This window comes from Lactuca sativa, chromosome 1 (genome assembly GCF_002870075.4).
Source record: "Lactuca sativa cultivar Salinas chromosome 1, Lsat_Salinas_v11, whole genome shotgun sequence".
Lineage (NCBI taxonomy): Eukaryota > Viridiplantae > Streptophyta > Magnoliopsida > Asterales > Asteraceae > Lactuca > Lactuca sativa.
The window spans coordinates 229,519,185-229,546,665 of NC_056623.2; the positions used below are offsets into that span (position 1 = coordinate 229,519,185).

General features: G+C 36.1%; 1 protein-coding gene and 1 long non-coding RNA gene across 2 annotated transcripts in view; one reads left to right on the plus strand and one right to left on the minus strand.

The window, feature by feature from the left end:
* The window catches only part of LOC111879450 (DNA topoisomerase 6 subunit B), a 47,161-nt gene extending 36,403 nt beyond the window's left edge, over window positions 1–10,758 (minus strand). Inside the window, exons 1-2 of the mRNA XM_052767345.1 lie at window positions 10,597–10,758; window positions 10,257–10,486 (exon numbers count right to left, since the gene is read on the minus strand). Coding sequence (XP_052623305.1) covers window positions 10,257–10,486; window positions 10,597–10,758 — 392 coding nt within the window. The remainder of the gene's footprint in view (window positions 1–10,256; window positions 10,487–10,596) is intronic.
* A 5,244-nt stretch (window positions 10,759–16,002) lies between these two features.
* LOC111879298 (uncharacterized) lies at window positions 16,003–18,300 on the plus strand. Its single transcript, XR_002846049.2, has 2 exons — window positions 16,003–17,969; window positions 18,049–18,300. It is a non-coding gene; the product is annotated as an uncharacterized LOC111879298 (long non-coding RNA).
* Window positions 18,301–27,481: the final 9,181 nt, after the last annotated feature.

Genomic DNA, 27,481 nt, shown 5'->3' on the forward strand with positions numbered 1-27,481 from the left:
AGAGGTCGTCAATTAAATAAACATTTCATTTATTTATTAGGCCGTTAATTCGTGATGAAAGGAAATAAAAACACATAACATAGATTTCCATTTAACTGGAAAAAGTTAGTTTTTATTATTACGACCACTAAATCGGGTGCGACCAAAAGCCCCGTTTAACGGCAGTATTGGGTAGAATTCCGCTGAGCCCCGACTCAAAACCCTATATAAGGGTGAATGGAGTCCATTGGAGACTTTTTACACTCCCCAAACCTCCTCTTTCTACAACTCAATTTCGAGCCAAAAATCGTCCGTTTCGAGCCTCAAACGAGTAGGTAAACTATCCTAACTCGTTGTATGACTTATCTAGCCTGCAATTTCGAGTTTAAAACATAAAATAGGGACATAATCATGTGTTTATGGCCCAAGAACACTCTTGGACCGTAAACACCAATTATTAGGGTTTTTAAGCCCCAAAACCCCTCCAAATTGCCCTAAGGCTTAGATATGATTTTTAGGCATGCATATTCGGACTTAGAACACCTTGAACTAGCATTTTGAAGAGTAAACATGAGTTTACTGCCCAAGAACATGCTTGGGCCGTAAACTCCTCTTCATGGGGAGTAAACTCATATTTGTGTGTTAAAAATGCCCTTAAACACACCTATGACCTTGGATTAAATTCTAGAATTGACCACCAACAAGCTAGGGACCTTAAACCCAATTAAACACATAGATTTGAGGGGTAAAAAGGAGTTTACGGCCCAAGCACATGCCTAGGCCGTAAACACCTCCAAACCATGACAAATGATGGTTTTAACCCCCCCAAATGGCATCATACTTCATTATAAATCACTAGAATTGAACCAAGGGCCTTAAACTTCAATGAAATATAAGGGATAGGAGTTCACGGCCGTGAACTCCCATAGGGGTGGTTCATGGGCCGTAAACTCCCATAGGGGTGGTTCATAGGTCTAAGGCCACAATGTCGTCCCACCAAAAAGGGGTATTTAGAAGATAATGGTCTTTGTGATAATTATCTTGGTTTGGTTATGTGTCGGTTATGAGATTTATCTGGATGATACATTATGTGTATAGTAGGGATTAGTTTCCCTAACAGAGGTCTGTAGGACCCAAGGGTAGGTCAGAACCCGTATATGCCTGACTGTATGTTTATATTTGTTGATTGTATGCTAGTGATAGGGTTGAGATAGTCCCCAGTTACCGATTGAAAGATATCGATGTTGATTACCGGTTGCAAGATACCGATGTTGGTTACCGGTTGCAAGATACCGATGTTGGTTACCGGTTGAAAGATACCAAAGAAGGTTACCGGTTGAAAGATACCGATGAAGGTTACCGGTTGAAAGATACCGATGAAGGTTACCAGTTGAAAGATACCAAGGAAGGTTACCGGTTGAAAGATACTGACGATATTGTATGGTATGTGGTATGATGGGGGAACTCACTAAGCTTAATGCTTATAGTTTTGGTTTGGTTTCAGGTACCTCTTCGTCGAAGGGGAAGGAGCCGGCGGTGTAGCAGCGCATCACATATACACATGGTTTCCGCATTGAGCTTCAGGGATTGTACTCTGATTTTTATTACTTTTGATGTCATGGTTTGAGACACAACATTTTGATTCTGTAAGGTGTTGTTTTATCGACAATGTTTTGGTAAAATGTTTATTAAACATATTAATTCAAAAATGAAATTTTCGGACTTGAATTTTGGGATGTTACAATAATATTGTGGAATTTGTTCCTAGAAAACATGATAAATATATTATAAAGCATTTTCTGAAGAAACGTATTTTATTTATATTAAAACTTTGGGATGTCATCGTCAATACAAAAACATAAGCATAAATAGACCTTACATTCATCTACACTAGTGATTTACATCTCCTCTTAATCTCTCAATGTAATGTAGCTTCGTATCGACACCTGTGATACAAATAAACTAAGTGGGTTAGGTTGGGAAACCTGGTGAGTACATAGGGTTTTCAACCCACAATAATAAAGTTACTATGTTTCATCATCAAACAATTATCCCAATTACACATCCCCATTATCTTCTTTATTTTTGAAGGATCTACCCTAAGAATCATCTACCATTCACTCGTTCATTCCTAAGGATTGTCCTAAGGAATAGGCATGAAGTCTATCGCTGCCAAGGTTTGTATAACAGGCACTAAGTCCATAGTTGCCGATGTTATTTGTTAGGAACTAAGTCCATAGCTGCCAGGGTTTATCTCTTTTATTGACTTGTATTATTTTAGGGAGTCCACCCATTATACATGTCAATGGATTTTTAGAGTACATCTGATGAACATATCGTTCACAACACCTACAGGTTGCGAGCCTACTAGTGTTCCACTAGATTATCTAGAATACTTCATGGTTGTCATCTATACTCTGCTAAATGACTGGGCCATCGCTTGGGTCATCGCTTCTCATCATCTTTTACATTTTATCATCTATATCATCTTTCATCTCTCATCATTCATCTCATCTCATCTCATCTTTAATCTCTCATCCCATGTCATCTTTAATCTACCCATCTTTACTCATCATAATTATAGGTATAAAATATGTATACATATTAAATCAAATAAAACATGTATGTTTTGTTCATCCAACATAGATATCAAGAACACAGATAATATGCACACATAGCATGTAATTTATATTAAATACTTCATATATATATATATATATATATATATATATATATATATATATATATATATATATATATATATATGTGTGTGTGTGTGTGTGTGTAAGATGAAAGTAACTATGAACTCACTTGTTAAAGTGATGACTCGAAACTCGAACAACACTTCACTTCTAATAATCGTCTTTTCCTTCGACGGAACCTAGTATTATTACGACTAGATTTTAGTCTAATATTTATTATGACTATTTACGAGCGATATTGTTTTGTAAGTGTTAAACAATACTTTTGAACCACTATGTACAGACAGGGGGCATACAGGAAACACCGGAGGGCAGGACCATTTTGGCATTATAGCACTTCTGAAATCCAACAACCCATACGACCCTTCAAACCGGATTCCTCGTACCGCGAGTAGTTAAAACATATTATAATAACACTTTGTATATTATATTTTATAATATATATATATATATATATATATATATATATATTGTTTATAAGTTCAAAATAACAATATTGAACTTAAACATAAGCTATACTTAAACTAGGGTAATCATATCTCACTTACAGAGGGGTTTGGCTAGGAACTGGGCTTTGCGGGGGCAGAACTTCCGAGCCGAAAAGCTCTTCTTCTCGAAGCCTTCTGGCGCCCGAAACTCGCCTCTAACACTTGGAAGTTGCTAAGGATTGGGTGAGGTTTAGAGAGAAGTTAGAGAGAGAGAGAGAGAGAAGGGTTAAGTGTGAGGAAAATGGGGTGCCCTCGCATGTTATTTATAGGCTGAGCTTCGGCCTTATGTTGGGCGTTCCTCGGAGATACGCCGCACGTTCCCAGTACGATGCATTGCATCGAGGGCTACGCTGCGCGTACAAGGGGGCATGTGTTGCGATCTGAAGTGAAGATCGTAGGGAGCAAGCAAGGGTCGAGATTTGGCCACGTCACCCTCTTCGCAACAACTCATTCCAGACTTCTAAATTCCATAACTTTCGCATACGAGCTTTGTTTTCGACATTCTTTATATCCACATGTAGGAGGCGACATATTCTACAACTTTCGTTTAGACTCTGTCGACTAGTTTTGAATTTATTTATAAAGTTATATTTTAATAGGCCTAGACAGGTAAGGTCCGTTAAAAATTCATAACTTTTTCATCTGACGTTCGTTTCGTTTGTCTTTTATCGTTGAGCTCTTATTAACGACATCTTTGATTCTCGTTTAGATTGTGTCGGCTAAAAATCGGTCGATCTAAAATTCGAATTCCAGACTGCATACTGTTATGCCAAATCTTAGAAAAATCATAACTTTCTCATATAAAGTCAGATTTGGACGTTCTTTTTATGCACGCCCTCGGTTCAACGTATACTACGACTTTTGTTTGAATCGCTAAGGCTAAAAAGTTTTTTTTATCACAAACTCATTTTATACGATTCCCGATGTCGTACTGATTTTGCCGCAAAACTTCGACAGGTCATAACTTCTCCGTTATAACTCGGAGAACGATTCCCGATGTTGTGGGGTACACATAATCCCACATCGACTTGGAATGAGAACAAAACATTTCCTTATAAGGGGTGTGGATGCCTTCCTTGTCACAATGCGTTTTAAAGCCGTGAAGGCAGCAGATCCCATGAGAACTTTGTAGTTAAGCGTGCCCGGACGAGAACAATCCAGGGATGGGTAACCCCCTAGGAAGTTTTCGTGTCGGGAGCCCAAAGCGGACAATACTGTGATACGTGCCAGAGAGGGATGTTACAAATGGTATCACAACTGGGGCACGGGTCAATGTGTTCAACAGGGACGTCGAACCCTATATTAGGGGGGTGAAGGTGGTGTACATCTAATCCCACATCGGCTTGGAAGCAGAACGAAACATTTCCTTATAAGGGGTGTGGACACCTTCCTTGTCAATACACGTTTTAAAGTCGTATGGGCAACAGATCCCACGAGAGCTCTGCAGTTACGTGTGCCCAGACGAGAGCAATATAGGGATGGGTAACCCCCTGCGAAGTTTTCGTGTCAGGAGCCCAAAGTGGACAATATTGTGATACGTACCAGAGAGGATGTTATAGGAACATTATCAAACAAACGGCATAAGATTCTACATTCATCTCATCAGAAAGTTGCTTTGCGGTTTTGAACGTTCGCACATATTCATTGTTGGCCCTCAAAAACTCAACCAGAAACTTAACTATACCCACATCCAAATCCCTTTTTATGGGACTGTCAAACGCCCTAAACCTATTAACAATCTCGTTCTCGGTATCAAATAAATACAATTGAAGAAACCTTAGACCCTTCAGACTATCAGGACAAAGCGACCCAATCTTATGACTAATCTGACCAGAAACCTTGAACACATACGGACCACAACTATCATTCAGCTCCTTATCCATATTTGCTCCAAAGGATGTCATCAAAAACATATTGTTATAAGCCCTATTGTACCTTAAAAAACGAACATTATCGATAAGTCCATAAAATTCAAGAGGTAATCTAGGAGGATAAGGAAGGATAACATTCCCACCCTTGCAACAATGATTATACCTCGGACGATGAGGAGTGGATAACTTCAAAACCCCTTCAACAAATGATATGGGCATATTTAGTTATAAAATTCATGCATTATCTTAATACTTTATGTTGTTTTTATCTCATTTTAAAGAACAAAAGGTGCTTAATTAGTTTAGAATTTCATTTTTCAGCAACAAGGACATGCTCGGATGGAAAAGGAAGCGGATTTAGCAATCGGAAGTTTCAAGATTGGATTTTGAAGAAAGAAGGATGTTGCTGGACAGCTTGACCATTCGTCAGTGTTTTGGCCATATCTCATGAATCGTAACTCTGATTGACGAGATTCAAAATGTTTTGAAAACTACACACAATTTCAGACGAGTTTAATGTTTTGAGAAAATGTTGATTCCAAGGGAACTTGACGAGTTGGGACTCCAACTCGACCACTTGAATAGAAGTTCCGCGATTCTTAACGCTAACTTGCCGTACACGCGATTTAAATGAAAATCTCGACGAGTTTTTCCCAAAAACTCATTGAGTTGCACTGTTTTTTAGAATTTATATATAGAACTTTATCATTCGGAACCCTAACTAATGTTGGAGGCTTTGGACGATTTTTGGAGGCCAAAAGGGTTCTTAGAGCTGTGGTTTTTGAGAATTCAACCTAGAAGTCAATTTTGAAGAGATTAAAGGCAAACAAACATTACTTTTATCTTAATACTTTGTGTGAACCATGTTTGAATCATTAGATTTCAATTTTAGGATGTTATTTGTTGTAGTTATGAGCTAAGAGCTTCATACTTTTGTTTAGACTATATGATATTATGAATATGTTTTGATTGAGTGGTTCGGGTTAATTTGATTTGGTTATTTATCTTGCTAAGCTTGTTAAAAGATACTTGCATGTTAATGATAATTATTTTCTGTTAATAATCAAGTTTATTGAGTTGTATGAACATCTTCTTAATTGCTTGAATCATATAGTTTTGTGAAAACAAGATTGTATGCCTAGTATTAGTGAACATGAACCTAGGGTTAACTAGAAAATAAGTAAGTTGATTTTAAGCATGTGTGATGAACAACCACATATGAGTTGACTGAATTGACAAATTTAGTTAACTAATATTACAAGTCTTACTTGATTCGAACTGAACATTATGAAACTTGTTAGTTTAATCACTTGATCATTGTTTGAATTAACTTGTTTGCTAAAGGATTAGTAATAGTGAACATGAACGTAATCACATTAGAAATCGGTAACCATTGATATATTAATCCATTGCACTTGCCACGAAATCAACTATAGGAATAAGTGAATCGAATATGAACAGAAGTCTCTTTATCTTATTGAATCTAGTTGTCTTTTGTTCAATTAGTTGTTAATTGTCTTTTGTTTGAGCCTTATTTGATTACTAAGTTTCTAGTCTTGCAGAAGTAGAGAAACCCCCTTTCTATTACTTGTTTTATTTAGATAATATTAGCATTTATTTTAATTTGTACCGTTCCCTGTGCTTGATACCCTACTTACCTGAACTAAACTACTAATCGATAGGTACACTGCCTTTTGTGTGTTTGTCTTTATGTTTAAGTTGGTAGGATTAAAACTAGTACATTCCACACACATCAACTTTTTGGCGCCGTTGCCGGGGAACGGTTCTAAATAATTAATTTTATTTGCTAGTGTTATCGATCCTTTGTGTGAGATTTATCTCATATAAAGTTACACGTTTTGTGTTTTAAGTTTTATTATCGTTTTATTATATATTTTTCCAAATCTCGATGCTTTTGATGATTTTCTTGAGGAAGTAGTACAGGAATTTGAGCAAGAAGATGAGGAGTATGACTCAGATGAAGATTTAAGGAAATTTGGAAGATGGTTAGATAAAATTTGCCTAACACACAAGATCAATCTGAGTTACAAGAGCAAAATTTACAAGATGAAGAATTTAATCCAGAAAGAGATTTGGAGGAGCTGGAAAGATTGCTAGTAGAAGGGTCAGATGAAGAACAAGAACAAGCTGAGTTGCAGGAACCAAGTCGTGGTTTGACCATTACCACGACGTGGCCCCTATTTTCCCATATTGTGTTTCGAAGCATGGGGTGATGACTCCAACTCTGGAGAAAGTTCTGAAGCGCGATCCATTTCTGATTAGTATCTAACCGGTTCCAACCCTTATCAAGATTCTTGGGTTTTATATATTCAAGCTCGTTTGGCCAATTTTAGAAGCAAAGCACAAAATTTTAGAAATTGGTCCACAAAACATATTTAATGCAACGGGTGGATTGACATTGACTTTATTAGAAGTTTATTAAGTTAACAAAATTTTACAAATTGGTCCACAAAACATATTCAATGCAACGGGTGGATTGACATTGACTTTATTAGAAGTTTATTAAGTAAAGAGTTTAGCTAAAGACTCGCACAAAAAGAAACGATTGCGGGAGGCAACCCATCATTAGAGTTTGATTTTCCTTTTTATTATTTGGTTTTTGTTTTTGATCTTTGCAGAAGTTAGGGTGAGAATTAATCTAATAATTAAAGCGTGAGGGGATTAAAGTGAGGGGTCGAGTCGTTAACGAGAAAAATTGAAGATTTGAGTGATACTTTGAGTCTGGTGTTTATAATGGTTAAAAAGGAGTCTCGTCACTAAAGAATATAACTGGATGTATTACCTTAATACCCTCTTTGACCACAAAATCATAATTGAAGCAGAAAGAAGAATTTGCACGATCAGCGACAAAAACTCGTCGAGTGCTCTCTTACAGCTCGACGAGTCCAAAAGAAAATTCACATTTTCTGCCCGAGTCACGATCAAACTCGACGAGTCTTCACTTACAACTCAGCGAGTTGCTTAGTCAATTTCCATTCAAGTTTTTGATTTGACTCCATTCAAGGCAGGCATTGGCTATATTTTTTAAGTCCATTTTTGAAGTTTTCCAAGAGATTTTTTCCAGTATATTTAGAGTTGTCAACCACACGAGACGTTTGACACCCAAGGCGTGGATGAGTTGTTCCCATGCCAAAGTCAACTAAATATGGAGCTTAACCATAAGAATATCAACCTCGCAACTTCTATCCCAAGGGAGTTTGTTCCAATTCCCTATTTACTTTTATATTCTTTATCATGCATAACAAGAAATGGGCACATTGCATGAATTAAGTGTGGGGTAAGGGTTGGTTACATTAGTCAAATTAGAATCCTAGGTTTAATTTTAAAAATTTTGCATAAAAATTGCTAGGGTTAATTTAGAAAATTTTGGTAAAAGCAATTAGGCTAGTATTGTGTTTGATGATTCTATGAGGACCTAAATGTTTAGTTGAGCCAATATACGTTATAATGTATGTATGGCCCCCTTTATTCTAGTGAAATCATGGGACAAAAACACAACCTCGCTTAGTTTGAGGATCACAATATGTTTAACATCGTGTACTTAAAATGTATCCAGGAGAGCTTATGTAGTCATTGCACATTAGACTAATGCCTTTAACCAATAAAGGATGATGTTAAATTCTCTTGCTTAAGCATATGTTTTTTTAGGTTTTTAGTTTTGAGTGGAAAAAATGCATTGAAAAAAAAAGGTTAAAAAAGAGTTAAAAAAACAAAAAAAAAGTTGAAAAAGAAAAAAAAAGAGTGATGAAATGTTTGAAAAAATCTACAAAGCTATGAAGACAAAGAAGATATATATGAAGAAAGCTTCAAATTATTGAAGATTCAAGCCAAAAAGTTATCAAGTTATTTATTTTTATTGTATTTTTCTTTTCCAGTTTTTTTACGATATATATGCTTGGGGGTTTAACCAAATATTCATTGAGGTTAAGAAAGCTTTCTGGAGATGGATTTGGAGGGATGCATAAAATGAGTGTTGTTCAAAAGAAGTGGGCGAGTGTTTATGAGGATTGTTAGTATTTAGAATTAGGGGGGTCCTTAGGAAAAATTTTAGACACAAATGCATGCACAGTGGTCTTGGCATAATGGATGGGTTCGATTGATATTGTCTTATATTGTACTAGTGTGCTAAAATTCAGTTTTATTTGGGGGCAAGCAAAAGTCAAGTATGGGGTATTTTGATATGGGCATATTTAGTTATAAAATTCATGCATTATCTTAATACTTTATGTTGTTTTTTATCTCATTTAATGAACAAAAGGTGCTTAATTAGTTTAGAATTTCATTTTTTCAACAACAATGACATGCTCGGATGGAAAAGGAAGCGGATTTAGCAATTGGAAGCTTGGAGATTGGATTTTGAAGAAATAAGGATGTTGCTGGACAGCTTGACCCCTCGTCATTGTTTTGCCATATCTCATGAACCGTAACTCCGATTGACGAGATTCAAAATGTTTTGAAAACTAGACACGGTTTCGGACAAGTTTCATGTTTTGAGAAAATGTTGATTCCAAGAGAACTTGACGAGTTGGGACTCCGACTCGACGAGTTAAATAGAAGTTTCGTGATTCTTGACGCTGACTTGCCGTACACGCAATTTAGTTAACATGAACCTAGAGTTAACTAGAAAATAAGTAAGTTGATGTTTGAGCATGTGTGATGAACAACCACATATGAGTTGATTGAATTGACAAATTTAGTTAACTAATATTACAAGTCTTACATGATTCGACCTGAACACTAGGAAACTTGTTAGTTTAATCACTTGATCACTGTTTGAAGTAACTTGTTTGTTAAAGGATTAATAATAGTGACCATGAACCAAATCACATTAGAAATCAGTAACCATTGCACTTGCCACGAAATCAACCATAGGAATAAGTGAATCGAATCTGAACATAAGTCTCTTTATCTTATTGTCTTTTGTTACCTTAGTTGTTAATTAATTATCTTTTGTTTGAGTGTTATTTGATTACTAAGTATCTAGTCTTGCAAAACTATAGAAACCCCCTTTTCTATTATTTGTTTTTATTTAGATAATATTAACATTTATTTTAATTGTTTACCGTTCCCTGTGTTCGATACCCTACTTACCTGAACTAAACTGTTAATCAATAGGTACACTGCCTTTTGTGTGTTTGTCTTTATGTTTAAGTTAGTAGGATTAAAACTAGTACATTCCACACACATCAACAAACCAGAAATAGACACCACAAAATTTGCAAACGCAATCACAATCACCACAGTCAAGATACTCCAGAAGAAGAGTGACAAATTGCATTCGTTGAGACTTCCGATGACGCCTAACCACAGACCCAATAGGCCCGACAGAATAGGAGCCAACATCAAGCTCGACAGAAGAAGAGCCAACAACAGCAAACCCCCGCTTACAACGGTCAGACATACCGAAAAACCCAAACGAAATAATCTGAAGACATTAACAAACAAACACACACAAAAAAAACAATGGATAAATAATACTTGGGATTAAAAGAAGAAAGTGAAAGCAACAAATCGAAGAAGGCGGCAGATATAAACAGAGATACAAAAAGGTGAAGAAGAATAACACAAATCGGAATGTGATTGGGTCAGAAAACGGTGAAGCAAAGATAGAAACAACACTTTTCCACCAACAATACAGATAATGACATAAAAAGACACATTGTAAAGACAAAGAAGAAAAGAGACGGAATTGACCATACAGAAATATATATATATATATATATATATATATATATATATATATATATATATATATATATATACCAACGACGAAGAGGCTCATGGTCTACGTGGCCACGAGCGTTGTCCGTGCATACAACCCCGGCCGATCGTGGTCCGACATTTTCGTGGTGGGGAAGACGAAAGACAACGACCAATGAGAGAAAGGCTCTCTATCAACTGCATAGGATATTGGCCCATCTTGGAGCTGTATGGGCTCATGACTCACCGGGTTTATGTCTGTAAGACTTTGAATAAATGGGACTATGACAACAACTGAAATAAAAAGAGGAAAAAGGGAGACTACACTTCCAATACTTCTGGTTTAAACGGGAAACAAGAAAAGGGTAATATAGGACCAGACACAAGTAGTCATACAATCATCATCGGGCAACATATAACACTTGGAATTCACTTATGTATATTCTTGGGTTTTCTAGAAAGAACAGAAGGACACCATAAACATGTAATCGATGTCTCGGTCGAGGGTTAGGGTTTAAGATCACCAACAGAAAGAAAGGAACAACTTGAAGGTAGTCACGAACACATGAAGGCTTTTTGGGACTCAATTACATAAGAGTAGAGGAGAAAGCTTATCAGGTTAATCATTCGTACAGTAGCAGGGCACGTAATGATGATCTGTTTGCAAGAGTAAGTCGGCGAGAAATAGGATCACCTCGCCGAAGATTAGATACTCGCAGGAAATCACTCAGCCTCACTTCACTCACGTTGTGTCTCTCTCGGCCTCTGCCCAACACCCTCTTGTTGTAAGAACAAACCACATATAAAGGCTTCAACAATCTTAAGTAGGGTTAGAGAGTGGGAAGTAACTGTCGGTTAAGGAGGAAGGAAACAATAGGAAGAAACGGACGAAGGGAGCACGGGAACGACACATTGTAGGTTACTAACGTATGAGGAGTTATTTCCTTACACATTTACCATTTTGGTCTCAGTCATTTTAAGCCTTATAACGTTTTACCCCTATTCACTCTTTCATTTGAATTTTAGTTTCCAAAATTATCTTTTTGAGCCCCTTAACTTGTTAATATTCCCTTAATTCAATTTGTTAGCTAAATTCTATATAACTTAAATACCTTTAATACCTTTTAAATATTATTTAAATCTTATAAATAAATTTAATCTCTATTAAAATTCTTAAAACGCTAATTAACGTGCTTTCGTTTATTTTATTATATACTTATCACGTCTAATCTCCCACCACAAACGCACGTAAAGCTTAATTATATATAACGGAAGACTAGTTTCACTAACACATAGAATTTGGGTTGTTGCACCTAATACACTACTAGAAACCAAACCTTCTGCGACGGAATTAGCAACAGAATCCTTCTGTAGCTAATTAGCGTATGTTTTCCGAGGGATCAACTACAGATTTCACAAAATCCTTCAACTCGATTAGTTTTAGAAATTCAGTGATGGGTTATCGAGGGCTTAGCGACGGATTGATCTAACTTTTTCGACAAAAAGAAATCCCTTGCTAATCTGTCGCAAGTTAAAAATTTTTAGCTAGGGAACAGTTTCTTAAAAACATGAGTTTTTTTTATTGGGCCTCGCCAATCGATCGCTGAAAGGCCCACACTTCTTTTTTTCTCATTCCGCTCTCTTTTCTTTTACGTTCACTCATTTTAATTTCATTCCGTCTGAAAGCCCTAAACACAATTTCCTCCTAAAGCCCTAAATCGCAACGAATTGACTCAATTCCATCCTCCGCCATGGAAATCACCTCCACCACTGTCCACCTGCATCGCCTCTCTTACTTGTATCGCCTCTCACAGAAGTTTACTTGAAGCAACGCCGAAGAACATCCGCGTGGCTTTCCTCTTGGTCTGTTTCATTTCCTCGTTGACTCGTGGTTTCCTGCCAACGCCTTTTGATTTGTTGGTTGCTAGAAAACTATGGTGGTCATTCAAGCACTTATTCTTATGAATCCGATTAACTTTGAGGTAAATTTGAACTTTTGTGGATGAATTGCATAATTTTAGGCCGTTGTTATGTGTTATATGTGTTAGATGATAGTACTAGCTGTGAATTGATGTTACAATTGATGAAATTTGAATAAATTTGATGTAATTTTGGATGAAATTGCTATGAATATAATTTAGGTGTCACAGAAGAAGGTGTCACTCCCTGAAAGAGTAAAAGTCTATCCCCTGTCAATTGAAGTCTTAATTCTATTGATTAAAATAATAGTGTTATATAGCCTAACACTTTATACGATTAGATATTTGCTTGTGTCATCAAGGATTGTAATTTTGTAACTTCGTTTCTTATAAACATTCCATTCGATTTTCAGTTTTGTTATTCCTGATTTGTTGGCATCCCTAGTTGCTGCCAGAGCTAGAAGGGCTTTCTCTTCTAGTTTTCGCTCATCGTGAGTTTGTGGTGTTGCTGATGAATTATGATACTCTTATGTACAGAGTGAGGTAGAATTTTGATTTGCTATTTCCGAGTTTGTTTGTTCAGTTACATCGAGTTTGTGATTTGGATTTGGATTTGGCATCATCTTTTGTGACTAGTTGTCTGTATCTATGATTGAGATTGATTTCTCTCTTTTCTTCCAATTGTAGTGAGTTTTTTTTCTTGATTATCATGATGATGAATAAAAATTCTTTTTACATGCATATGTACTTTTATACATAGTTTGATCACACTTAATTGTCAATGCATATTTTAGGTTTTTGGATTTTGGGTCGCGAGTGAGGATAAAGAGAGCTGGTGGAAACTTTATCAATCGTCATTGTAGGTTTCATCGTTTTCGATAGGGAACAAAAGCAAGGAGTTATCGGTTATATATTTGGTCAGTACTTTCACATTACTTAAATCTAACTAAAATGATTTTGCAGCTACGAATCTTGACTGTTAGTATTACAGACACATCTCTGATTGCAAAAACAAAATGTTTTTGCCTAAATTTTTTCTTACATTGTTGTTTTAATGCTAAAATTAAACACGGAAAGCACCTCTTTATTCAAGATTTTTCAAATTTCATTTGTTTTCTCAAGCATAGTGTCATTCAATGGTTACAAAAGCAACTCAGTCGCTAAATCTTGAAGGATACCATTTGTAACAGTTGTTCTACAAGGTTTCATGAAGCAATCAAAAGATCCTTTTGAAGTAGCATTTGAGGAATTAGATGAATCCCTGGCTGATTCCCCTGACACTCATGATGAGATTGTGGCTCAAACTCTATCATCAAAACCAAATATCAACTCCCAAAGAGATGATTTGGAAAACAGTATTCATCCTTTAAACAAACCAAAATCAAGAGTCGGGTTCACCTCAACTTCAGCAGCCATCCCAACCAATCAAAAGAACAAAGAAGATGACGATGAGTAAGAAGAGGAAAACATGGATGTTTAACTTGGAAAATTCCCATCTACAAGAGACCCCGACAAAATGGCCAAAATGCAGTAAGTTTACATATATGTCCTTCAAAGTCACTTTTAACATCAGAAATAATAATATAAGTTTTTATATACATGTTCCAGGTCAATATTATCACAGTTCACTAAGGAACAAATGAGTAGGTATGAATCTTTTAGAAGATCTGTATTTCAGAAATTAAACATGAAAAGGGTATTTCTCTTTTTCTCTCTAATTGAAAAATGAGTATGAACACATGAAGCCTAATAATCCTTCTTTATGTAGTTATTAGCCATTTACCTCAATATATATATATATATATATATATATATATATATATATATATATATATATATATATATAGTGAATTCTCTATGTGTTACCAAGATTTGACTGCTCTTCAATGTTTATCTTCAAATTATGGGAAAATCTTTTTTTATTGATTATTTTATCTTTTTTATGTGGTTAGACATTGTCTAAAATTCAATATATCTGCTGCCAACTAGGACAAGTGAGTACATTAAAGATTCATTCCGTTTACCTTTTTTTATTCCCTTCGTTTGTCCATTCCATTCCGTCTAACCACATGTTGGGTGTATTTGTAACTCAAAATTTTAGTTGATGTCAACTGCATTTGTGCTGATAAAGGCAGTTGCATGAAATCAGAGAAGGGCCCATGTTAAGACCAGTTTGATGTTTATTATCATTTGCTTTTTAGTTGGAATTGAAATTTAATTCCATTCCAGTCCTACATTTGGTTTCAAATGAGTAGACACTAATGTCCTTTTCATCAACAGAAAAGCATTGCTTCCATCAAAGACCCTGAATCTAGCAAAAAACAAGAAGACATCAAACAACCAAGTCTCCTTCCATTGCAGGAAAAACTAAGTCGAAATTGGTTCTCCTAATTCCGCAGGATTAAATGGGAATTGGAATCCAATTCCATTATTATCCTTCTTTTGGATGCAAGATATCAAGCAACGAAGGTGTATGCGGAAATGCAAAATAGGAGAGGAAATTTAGAATTATGGTACATTACTTTGAAATCAAATATCAATCAATGTTAAACTTTGATATTTGATGTTTATGGATGTTTTGGTAAACTTTGATTGTTAGATTCTTTTGGTATTTTATTGTTAAAGTTTTGTTTTAGATTGCATAATTATTGGATGTTTTTGGTATTTAAATGTTAATATTTGTTTTGGGATTATATAATTATTTGATTTTTTTGGTATTATTTTGTTTTATATTCAAAACAAACAAAAATATGATATTATATATTTGCAAGGGATTAGCTACGGAGAAAAAAAAATCACATCTTAAATTTGCAACAGATACGGAACGAAAAAAATCATATCTAAAGTTTGAGAGGGATTAGCGACAAATTAAAAAACCAGATATAGATGCTAGCAAAGGATTAGCGACGGAATATTGTTATTAGGTTTTGTCGCTAAGGTCTGAAATAATAGTATTAAGTGTCATTTTGCAACGGATATTCTGTCGCTAAGGTCGTCGCAAGAGAAAACTAAGCCGTCGCTAAATCCCTTGCTAAGTCATTAGCCACCCCTTAATTTGCTATGGAGTAAATTTGTGGTTGATCCGTCGCAAATTATCTTTAGCGACGGATTTGCAACGGATTCGTCCATCTCTAAAACTCTTATTTCTAGTAGTGATATGACTATATTACCCTTATTTATTAATTTTAATTAACATATTATTTTTGTTATTATTTATAAAAAAAAGGACAAATAAGGTGCTCAGACCCTAGAACGTGCAGATATTTGTCCACCTCCCCCCCCCCCCCCCCCCCCCCCCCCTCCCTCTTTCATGTTGCTCTCATTGCCCACTACCCCCTTATTGTTTCCTCTCAACTACATCTCCTTTTCGGTTACCACCACCACCAAAACATCGTCATCAGGAAAAATCGCCACGACTATAACAACGTTCATCGGCATACAACAACTTTCGTAAAACATCGTTTATTGGAGCCGCACCACCATTGCTACATTCCCTTGATTATTCAAATGTTATTCGGAAATCGATTCAGATACCCTGTCATGGCCACCAAAAATCGCTTCCAAAATCGGTGTGTTCAAGAAATGTTTGTTCGTTTCAAAAACCGTTGTGTTCTAGATATTTGTGTCACCACCGCCCCGCGCTTGATTTTTATTTGGGTCTCATAAATCGTTGATCAATTCCTCATGTTTGATTTTAATTTTTGTCTTTGGTTTTGATTTTGGAATCGAGATATTGAAATCGTTTATATATTAGTGTTTTGACATTTCTTTTGGAATCTGGATTTTCAGTAGGTTTTTGTTTTCATCTTTGATTTTGATTTTGAAATCGAGATTTTCATCAGGTTTTAGCATTTAGGTTTAGGTTTTTGTTTTGTTAAGTTTTGATTATATGTAACAGGTTTAATTTTGATTTGGTTTTGGTTTTGTTTTAGTTTGATTTTCATTCGGTTCATCCTCTGTAAATTGTAGAAACAAACACCATGGTTAGAAGCTATTCAGGTAGTCATGGTGGCTGGTGGAGATGTGGTGGCAGTGGTGGCTATCGGAGACGATGATGATGACTGTTTGGTTGTATGAGTATAAATGATTAAAATTTATTAGTGGTGGGCCTTATCTAGTTTATAAAAAGGTTATAATAACAAAAATAAATTATAAAAATGTTAAAAATAAAATAAATAAGGGTGAAAGAGTCTTTTTATGTCTGATAGGAATGAAATACGCAACAAAATAAAATTTAAGGAACCAAGTTAAAAAAAATACTAAGGATCAAACGTACAAATTATCCCTGGTATAGTTTACTCAAAAACTTTGGTTTGATCACTTTTCTAATCCTTCTCTCACTGGTCACTGCAACAGAGGTTTGAAAAAAATATTCACTGACAAGTGATTCCATTTCACCCTCAAATCATCATATAAATAAAACCCTTACCTTATAACCTATTCCGACCGGCCGACTACCATTTTCTTCATAAAAATATCTACGCTGCCGGTGGAGATAATCAATTCTCCATTTTCATGATTCTACCATCACCGTCGACCATCGATCTACACACAGTCCTTCCACCTTCTTCTCCGTTAGAACCCTAATTTACCAACCTAATTTATCAACCAATACACGCACAACCTAATAATTTCGTTATCAATAAATCCACTACCGGTGATGACGACAATAGAAGGGCAAGACAGAGTCTTGGCAACGAGGTCAAGGTGGTTTTAACCGGATTAAGTGAAGCTGCCATCGGAACATTCATGGAGTTCGAGAATGCCGTCAAAGGTGAAAATTCCAAAAGGGCTTTACAAGCGGCGAGATTCATCCTGTTACACCGTATGTCATGAATTACATCAAGTTACTGGTATCTGGTTGATTATAGAGATTCGTTAAACACCCTTTTACCAAACATTCAAGAACATGATCCGTGCTGTAAGGAAGCTGATGATATCCACAGCGGTGATACTCTCTCCCCTATTTCTTGCTGTTTGCTTTCTCTAATCACTTTGTTTAGAATCAAACCTCGATGAAAAATCAAAACTTTAAACCTGGATACATATTTTTGATGAACAACATTCTAACTACATTGTTCAAAAGTTAAAAAAAACTCTGAGCTTTCGGGGACAGATGGATCTGTAAACACTGAGGGCAAATTTGTCATGGAGAAGGCGTTGTTGTGTATGAAAGACACGGAATTGGTGGTGTTGGGTCAAGTAACACATTGAAGCTGATTTTAAAAGAAAAATTCAAGAACTTTAATGTGTGTTTTGAAGAAATTTAAAGGGTAGTCACTTTGGAAGGTACCAGATGATCAACTTCGTGAAGAACTTTGAATATCAATATCTGAGAAAGTTCTTCCTAAATATCATGCATTTGTAGGAAGACATGGAAGTAAATTTCGAGAGTGGAAGACATGCTGGAAAATACTTAAGGTACAATCCTGATGATTAGGAGAATCATTTGTTTGATTTATTTGAAGGGAAGACTGCTGTTTTAAACAACATAAGAAGAAAAGGTACATAGGAATGATGCAATAATGCAAAAAGACTATTTGTTAATAGATATGTATATTTACTGCTTCTAGTTATCGTTTGAGTCCAAGTTGTTGATGATGATGATGATTTGGTGTTAGTTTTTTGTTTGTTAGGGTGGTTAATAGCCGATCTTGCATAGTGTCAATTGTCATAATGATTTTATCACAAAATGTTTCAATGACCAAAAAAGATATTTTCTATATGAATATCAAGTTGTTTAGAAAGCAAACCATTTCAGATGTTGTCATTGAAGATATTGCTTGTATGTTCAATTGTATGAGAGCTTCCTTGAATATATTTGTTGCTGGTAAATGAGTTGTTATTGGATATCTTAGTTTTATGGAAGATGATCATACTATTGATTGTACAAAACACTCTAAAGTGGGAAAAGCAATCCCCAAACATATGGAAAATGTTGAAATTGTGCATGGAAAAATTCTATAACCATTTTTCATGCATAATTTTAACAGTTGTAGAATTTTTCCAGTGACCAACAAGAAAAGATTGCATCTTTTTCAACCAAAAATATGAAAAATGTTTTAGAATGCACAATTTCAATATTTTTCATATCTTGAGGGATTGCTTTCCCCTATTTACACTGTTTTGTACAATCAAAAGTATAACCATTTTTCTTAAAAGTAAGATTTCCGATGACAACTCCTTTACCAACAGCAAATATATTCAAGGAAACTCTTGTGCAATTAAGCATACAAGTAATATCTTCCATGACAGCATCATAAACAGTTTGATTTTTAAACAACTTGACATTCATATAGAAACATCTCTTTTGGTCATTAAAACATTTTGTGATAAAACTGTTATGATGATTGACAATATGCAAGATGTGATTATAGTCATCCGAGACGTTTTTGGTTTATCATAGGAACGCTGATAGACCTTCTCCTTAAGAAGGATTTGGTCTAGTTAAATGACTGCGTGAGGGTATGCTAAATTGTGGAGTTCTATAGCCCTTGTGTTAATTGAAAAACAACAATATACAGACAAAGTTTTAATTTTTACAAATATGATCCCTATATTAATATCCCTTGATATTTCTCAAAAAAAAAATCAATGTATTCCAGCAACAATTTTTCTTAGCACTGGGCAAAGGGCTCTCATCATCATTAGACTCGATATCACCATAATCCTACACCCCAACCTCTTTTGCCCTTAATTTGCTTTCGTTTGATACTTGTTCAACTTATCCATTGCCACCTGTCTATCTTTCGGCTCCCACGTCCTCCTCGTCTCTATCCGAACCAAAATCCTCCCTAAAATAAAATGCTTCCAAATTAATTAATGGAAAGCAAAACTATCCTTCTAATAATATTAAAACCTCGAGCATGGAGCCATTGATGCTATATCAGCTTCCGGATCAATCTAAGTAACCAACAACACAGTTCCAGTCCAAGTAAACAACAACATAGTTCATGTCTTGACCTTTCACTTTTCGTCCAAACGAATAATTCTCCTCGATAACTGCCCTAAACTCCATGGGCCCACTTAGTGTGATTTCACTCAAATGCATTGCTGCTTCGTAACCATAATCATCATTTAAAGTCGGTACCTTACAGCTAGCAAAGTTGAGCCAGCCCAGGTGTAGACGAAACTGATGTATCTAATCGGTGTAAACACTTGGAAATTGTCTTTGCCATATCACTCAACTATCACATCATCAAAAAGTAAGGCACCCTTGGAAGGAAAAAAAAATGGATGTTATTACCATTTCCATGAGTTATCGCCCTTTTTGGGACTAAAGGCGCCAAGTACGGGTGAGGTTTAAAGAAGCGAGAAGAGTTTGTTGGATCTGTTATATTAATTCAGAACTACTAAAGTATTACACAAACAAAGAAATATGTAGCATAATTATTCTAGAAGGGCTCCGGGGGCAAATCAGAAAAAGTGGCTAAATATATGTGTGAGAGAGAGAGAGAGAGAGAGAGAGAGAGAGAGAGAGAGAGAGAGAGAGAGAGAGAGAGAGAGAGAGAGAGGGAGAGAGAGAGAATTTTTATTTTTCTATGTGGATTAGTATGGTGAATGTATTAGGATCTTAGCTTATTAGCTAGTGAGAAAAGGGAGATTCCCTTGGGATTGTCTTGTGTTTATTACATCATTCAATTGAATCTGTTTTACTTTCCATTTCGTTCATCTTTTTCCTTAATATCTTCCTGCTTTTTGCTTTTCTTAATTTTCATTATCACTAAATTTCTGTTCTTCATCAATCTGAAACAACTTGGACATAGAATTTGCCTCCTCCATTCACAACAACCTTAATTTCTTCTTCTTTTTTTTTTTTTTTTGTCGGCATTGGTAACTTCCACATAACTTTCCCATTTCTGCAACATTTTTATAAATTTAGAGATTAAAAATTATGATATTAATTATAGTGCAAAACTGTGATATACTTTCTGCAGCCTGAGTAAGAAGATGAAACTCTGGAATTCTATTAGCACCGAATGTCTTAAGTCCAACTTCTAGTAGAAGATAAGCCCCTGTGACATTAGTTTTTGATTCCCATAATGTCCCTATGAACATTCTGGTTCTATCATCTGTTTCCACTTCAATCTGATATCAAAATTATTAAATTATGGTTTTAATCATTTATTGTAATTAATTAAAAATAAATAAAGTAAGTGAAATTACCTCAACGTTCATCTGCAGACGTGTTCAATAATAAACAAAAATCAGGGTGTACATTTTTATGTGTTGATTTAATTAGGGAAACTTGAAAAATAAGAGATTACTCACGCATGTTTAGTTTGTCACCCAAAAGCATAAGGGAAACTTCATTCAAGGCTGTGATTCTTTGGGCTGATGTTAAGGGCCCACGAGACTCTGAATTGGTTTCTTCTGATGGGACTTAGATTGGTACTTTAGGTTCTTGTGTTGCATTTCTTCCCATTAAGGGTGACTAGTAGACACATTTAAAAAGATATAAATTACTTTTCCTGATTTTATGAATACGTATAAAAATAATAATTTGGTTTCCAACAACGAAAACTTGGACAAACTGAAATTCTGGAACAAGAGATAGTTTCCATCACCAACTTGCTTACCAATGGCTTCCATGGGTTTGCCTTTGTGAGGGTTCTTGATACCCATCATCAAAAGCACATGTCATATATTCAACTTTTTAATATCAAATTTTTTTTAGGGTAACAACACCAACTAACCTTGTTCCATAAACCAACTGCATGTTGTCTAGCTTGTTCCAAAAAAAGGTGTTTAAAACCAATAACAAATTAATGAAGTCGTCCTTGTGGTTTGCAAAAATTGTACGTATGATCCCTATCATTTTTTTGCACTCAAACAGTCCCTAGGTTTTGATTTTAATGCGTGTTTGGTCCCTTGCAAACATGAAAATATCATATTGCCCTTAGACTTCTTCTTTTTTTTTTTTTTTTTTATAATTTATTAAATATAGAAAATTGGTCCAACCCTAAAATGAAGCGTCGATCTCCTTCCTTTTTTCGCATTTCCTCTCCACTTTCTTCATAGCTGACGACCACCACTTCACCCTTGTCAGCGAGCGACCACTCCAAGTCTAACAACCACCCTTTCTAGACATGGAATCTTTCTCTCGGGCTCTCTTCTGTAAACTCAACCCTAAAATCCACCCATTTGAACCTCCATTGATCTGTACCTCTAAAGTCGTCGAAGTCCGGCACCTCTAAAGTCGTTGCCACCAGAGTTCTGTACCTCTAATGTACCTCTAAAGCCGACATCGAATTTGCACCTCGAGTTACCGTCAGATTAGAAGGGTTGTTTGATTTCCAATTTTGATGTTAGATTATGGTTTGAGGCTAGATACTTTTGTGTGTTAGCCTTAGCTTCTCCACTTCCTCCTTCTCTAGTCGAAAATGTCAGCAACAACCACCATAGTCTACTCTGCTTCGCATCTACTCCACCTCACAGCCCCAACACTACAAATCGAAGTTCCTTTGTTGGTGTACAACCATATAGTTGCAGATCGATACTAGGTTTGATTTGGATTTCTGAAATTCGAAATAAAGACAGTTGATTTCGATTTTCATCTCTAGAATTAGGTTTGATGTTTGGTTGATTTGGTTGTGATATCGATTTTACTATCTAGAACATTGGAACACAGGTTTGTTGTTTAATGTTTGATTTTGGTGGTTTGGTTGTTTCTAGAATTCAAAATATGAACACATGTGGTGGGTTCTAGAGGTGAAGGGTGGTGGTTGCCGGAGGGAAAATGGGTGGTGGTTGCTAGAGGTAAAAAGGGTGGTCGCTGGTTCCGTTAGCAAGACGGTGGTGGTGGTAATGGATCCCACTTCAAAAATTACTTAAATTATTTTTATATTTAATAAATAATAAAAAAAATTAAAAAATGTCTGCAAGGGACCAAACACATAACAAAATCAAAACCTATGGACCATCCGAGTGCAAAAAAAATGTTAGGAACCAAACGTATAATTTTTACAATCCACAGGGATAATTTCCGTAATTTTTTCTGAAACCCAATCAGGTATTAGATAAAATCCTCTCTAATAAATGAAGGTTTTTTTTGCCACATGTCATCTTCTCTTTCATTTTGACACTTGTCATTTTGTGAGAGTTTTGGAAATTTTATTTTCCACTTGTTATTTTTTAGGAATTTCCATTTTCTTAAAATAAAATTTCATCAAATTGTAATGGGTTTTATAAAGAAATAAAATCATCTTATTAATTTGGTAATAAATTCTTATAAATACTTCAAACGATTTAATTTTTTTGCAAATTTTCAGAAGATTATATTCTGTAATGTAAAGTATTACATTATAAAATATTTCATATTTATATATTGATATTAAATTTTTATTTTTAATAAACCCGTGTAATACACGGGTCTCACACCTAGTCTACTAAATAAATACAAAATGCTTGCTTTTTAGAGCAATTCCATAAAAAAGTTGAACAAGCCCTTTAAATTACAAATTCTATTACAACCCAAAAATGACTCTTCCTCAGCATCAGATATGAATATATATATATATATATATATATATATATATATATATATATATATATATATATATATATATATATATATATATATATAAAGACATCAACTTGGACCACAAAATAATAAGCCCTAAGGCTAAAGGGTGTGACAGTTGTTTTGTCAATGGTAAAAACATAACACATAGGCACCACGTTGGGTGTGGTAAAATTTTTACAATTGAAATTAAAAAAAAAAACCATAATTTTCCATTGAGCGATCAATAGTTAGTATTTTTAATTTATCACCGGTGTAAATGTGTCGTTGGTGTTATATCTGCGGTTAAAAATGGATTCTGACATGGTATTTACCGTTGGCATATGTAGGGATGGAAATTTGGTGGGTTTGGGGCGGGGTTGACCATCCCTATCCCCATTCCCGAGTGTCTAACCTCGTCCCCATCCCCATCCCCGACGGATGCGGGGAATCAAATCACCTCCCGTTTGTATTTTGGGCTTTTCCCCAGCCCATCCCCAACCTATCTCCGATCTATCAACATAATAAACTCAAGTTACACAAAAAAAAAACATGTTTAATAAGTGATCAAAACCATGTTCCATAAACAGATTTTGTTTACATCAATCATAAAGTTTAACAAACATCAAAACAAAAAGTGTCGATTTGGTATATAGATTGACGAACAAAGTGACGATCGATGAACTATTGGAATTGGGTACATAATTTGGTATATGGACTCTATCTCTAATGGTCTAATATAGATCAATTCATTTTAGTGGACTTAATTCAAATTCAATAAATGATCGATATATATATATATATATATATATATATATATATATATATATATATATATATATATATATATATATATATATATATATATATATATGTAGCACCTGGTTCCTGGTACGTAAATTTCATTTGAGCTCTTTTTCATTTTAAGCCTTGGACTCGGCGAGTTATAGGTCCGAATCGCCGATTAGAGACGGGACCCGTGACACGTTTAAGTTGGCGACTCGGCGAGTCCATATCCTGGACTCGACGAGTCACCGCTGTTTGAGGAAACCCTAAGTTTCAGGGGTGTGCACCCTATTTAAGCCCTCATTCCGCCCCAAGCCAACCCCCATTCACCCTCAGAGCCCTAACCCTCGTTCAAAGCTTTATTCCTTGAGAGTTTGAAGCATTCTTAGTGTGTTTTGAAGTTTTGGAGAAGGGAGAAGAGTGGATCAAGAAGAGGAAGAGGAGGTCAACCATCTTTGAGCAATCTTAGTGTTTTCCTTGAGGTAAAACTTGATTTTCCCCTCTGGTTTCGTGCTTATTGTTCCTTATAACTCCATTTAAGTCCTTCTTGAGCCATTTCCAAGCTTGTGTATGTTTAAGGATTCGTAATAAGCTGAGTAACCTCTAGATCTAGGTGGGATTGAGCTCCAGGATCTTGGATCTACTGCCTTTATGGACCCATATTGCATGAAAACCCTAGATCTACTCTTTTGGTGCATTTTGAGCCCTAAAACCCTCATTGGTGAATATCTACACGTAAAGTTGGAAACTCTACGTGTTATTCATGCTCTAGGAACCCAGATCTGTGGATAGCATAAGCTGGATTCAAGCAGAATCGCGTGTGTAGTAGTTGCATGTGGCCGACTCGGCGAGTCGTTCATCTGACTCTGCGAGTCGAGTCGCGAGTCCCCGAGTTTTCCCTTTTCGCGTTTGCTGAGTGGGAATAGTGAGTCACGGGGTGTGACTCAGTGAGTTGGAAGCCGAACTCATCCATGAAGGAACTCGGTGAGTCAATGCCCTGACTCGGCGAGTTCAAGGCAATCTTCTTAGATCAAGAACAGACTCGGCGAGTTGTTCATACAACTCGGCGAGCCTCAGCATAAGTGTTCATCAGATGAAGATGAACTCGGCGAGTTGTTCATACAACTCGGTGAGTAGGATGAAGGACTTGAACATCAGTTTAGAAGGAGAACTCGTCGAGTCAATGCCTAACTCGACGAGTAGAGACAGGATTCAGGACAATCGATTGGATAGGGACTCGGCGAGTTGGAGAGCCAACTCGGCGAGTCGGGTCAACTGAAAGTTGACTTTGACCTTGACTTATGACATGATCAGGGGTAAAATGGTCATTTTACCCAAAGGACTGTTATCAGTAATTGATTGAGTATGTTGCGGGAATTGCAGCCGGAGGATTTCCGGAGCAGCACCAGCAGCAGTAGGCAGTCAGTTCCCGATCAGATCAGCAGCTACTTCGAGGTGAGTTACCTTCCAGTAGTGGTGGGTCTACGGCCACAATGCCGGCCCACCAGTAGGAGTTGTATGTTAGATGATTGTCTTTGTGATATCATCTAGGTTTGCTACTACCTGATATATTATATGCTAGCACGATATGTATATGTGATAGTAGTAGAGTTCGGTTGTTAGTACCGAAGGGTAGGTCAGACACCCCAGATATGTCTGACAGTATTTGATGATATGTTTATATGCTGGCATGATATGTTATGTGTGATAGTGGTAGTAGGCGAGGAATAGTCCCCAAGTTCGGTCGTTAGGACCGAAGGGTAGATCGGACACCCCATATATGTCTGATAATATGTTATGTTATGATATATGTGATAGTAGCAGTAGAGGGTGAAATAGTCCCCGAGGATCGGTTGTTAGGACCGATGGGTAGTCAGCACCCCAGAATAGCTTGACACGGGTAGACGGCACCCCAGAATGGCCGCACGGGTAGACGGCACCCCAGAATGGCCGCACGGGTAGTCGGCACCCCAGAATGGCCGTACTGGGTAGTCAGGCACCCCAGAATGGCCTGGCAGTATGTATGATATGTGTTGTACGGTATGTGGTAAGATGGGGGAACTCACTAAGCTTTGTGCTTACATTTTTCAGTTGTTGTTTCAGGTACCTCTTCAGCTAGCGGAAAGGAGCCGGCGCGGTAGCGGCATATCACACACACTCTTGTTTCCGCAGTTATGAGTTTATTCTGGGATTGATACTCTGATATTTTGGTTGTTTAAATGTTGTGGATTTCAAATTTGGTTTTCGATGTGAATTGGTTTAATTAAACAATGTTTTAATTATTAATGTTTTCTAAGTAATGTCTTAAAAACGAAATTTTTGGACGTGAAAATTGGGTCGTTACAATATATATATATATATATATATATATATATATATATATATATATATATATATATATATATATATATATATATATATATTGTGACAACCCGAAATTTCCATTCTGTACAAACTATATCACTTCAATAGAAGTTATAGTAGTCACAGTGAATTTTCAGACTTTTCGCGTAAGTTTGAGTAATTCAGGGTTTACACTTCAGGAAATATCAGGAGAGTGGGTGCACTAGGGTTTTGTGCAACACTGTTATTCCAACACTCTATTATATTAGAGATCATTTCAGGAATAAAAATATTTTCTGCCAAAATATCTCAGGACTATAAATAGAATTCTGAACCAAATTCATTCATTATTCACATTTCCAACTAGAGAAAAGCCCTTTTCTCTCTCACGGATCTTCGGGTTTTTATACCAAAATGTGAGTAACTCTTTCTAGTAATGTTAGAATGCTTATTAGGTGCTTATAACATGATTTAGATGGCTAAATCATTAGATCTAGGAGTTTACTCCCCAAGGTGTTCTTGGGCGGTAAACTCCCGAAACCAAGCCTAGCTTGTTCCTTATGTTATGCTACTGCCTCAGACTCAATTGTAGGTGTATTAAGGACAAGAAAACAATCAAAGAACACAAACACATGGGAGTTCACGGCCCAAGAGCAATCTTAGGCCGTAAACTCCATGGAAATGGACCAAAGGGTGTTATTAATACACCTAAAGCCCTAGACCTTTACATAGAATTGTTTCCCATTTAATCTAAGGCCTTAAACACATAAGAATCACATTTCAAAGAGAGTTTACAGCCATGACATGGTTTATGGGCCGTAAACTCACTAAAGGGGCACCAAAGTGTGCCTAATGCCTTCATATGCTTGGAATAAAAGCCTAGAACCTATACCACATGTGCAAGAGACTTGAAAGCATCAAAATCACCTCTTGAAGTGAGTTTACGGCCTTGGTAATGCTCCTAGGCCGTAAACACCTAACAAGGGCACCAAAGTGTGCCTAGGGTCCCCAATTGCTTTAAACAAATATCTAGAACCTATCCTTCAAATGCATAAGGCTTGAAAACAACAAAAACAACACCCCAAGGGAGTTTACGGCCGTAAACTCCAAGGGGAATGGCCTTGGGGCCGTAAACTCCTAATTGGAGTATTTCTAGAGCTTAAACCCCTTC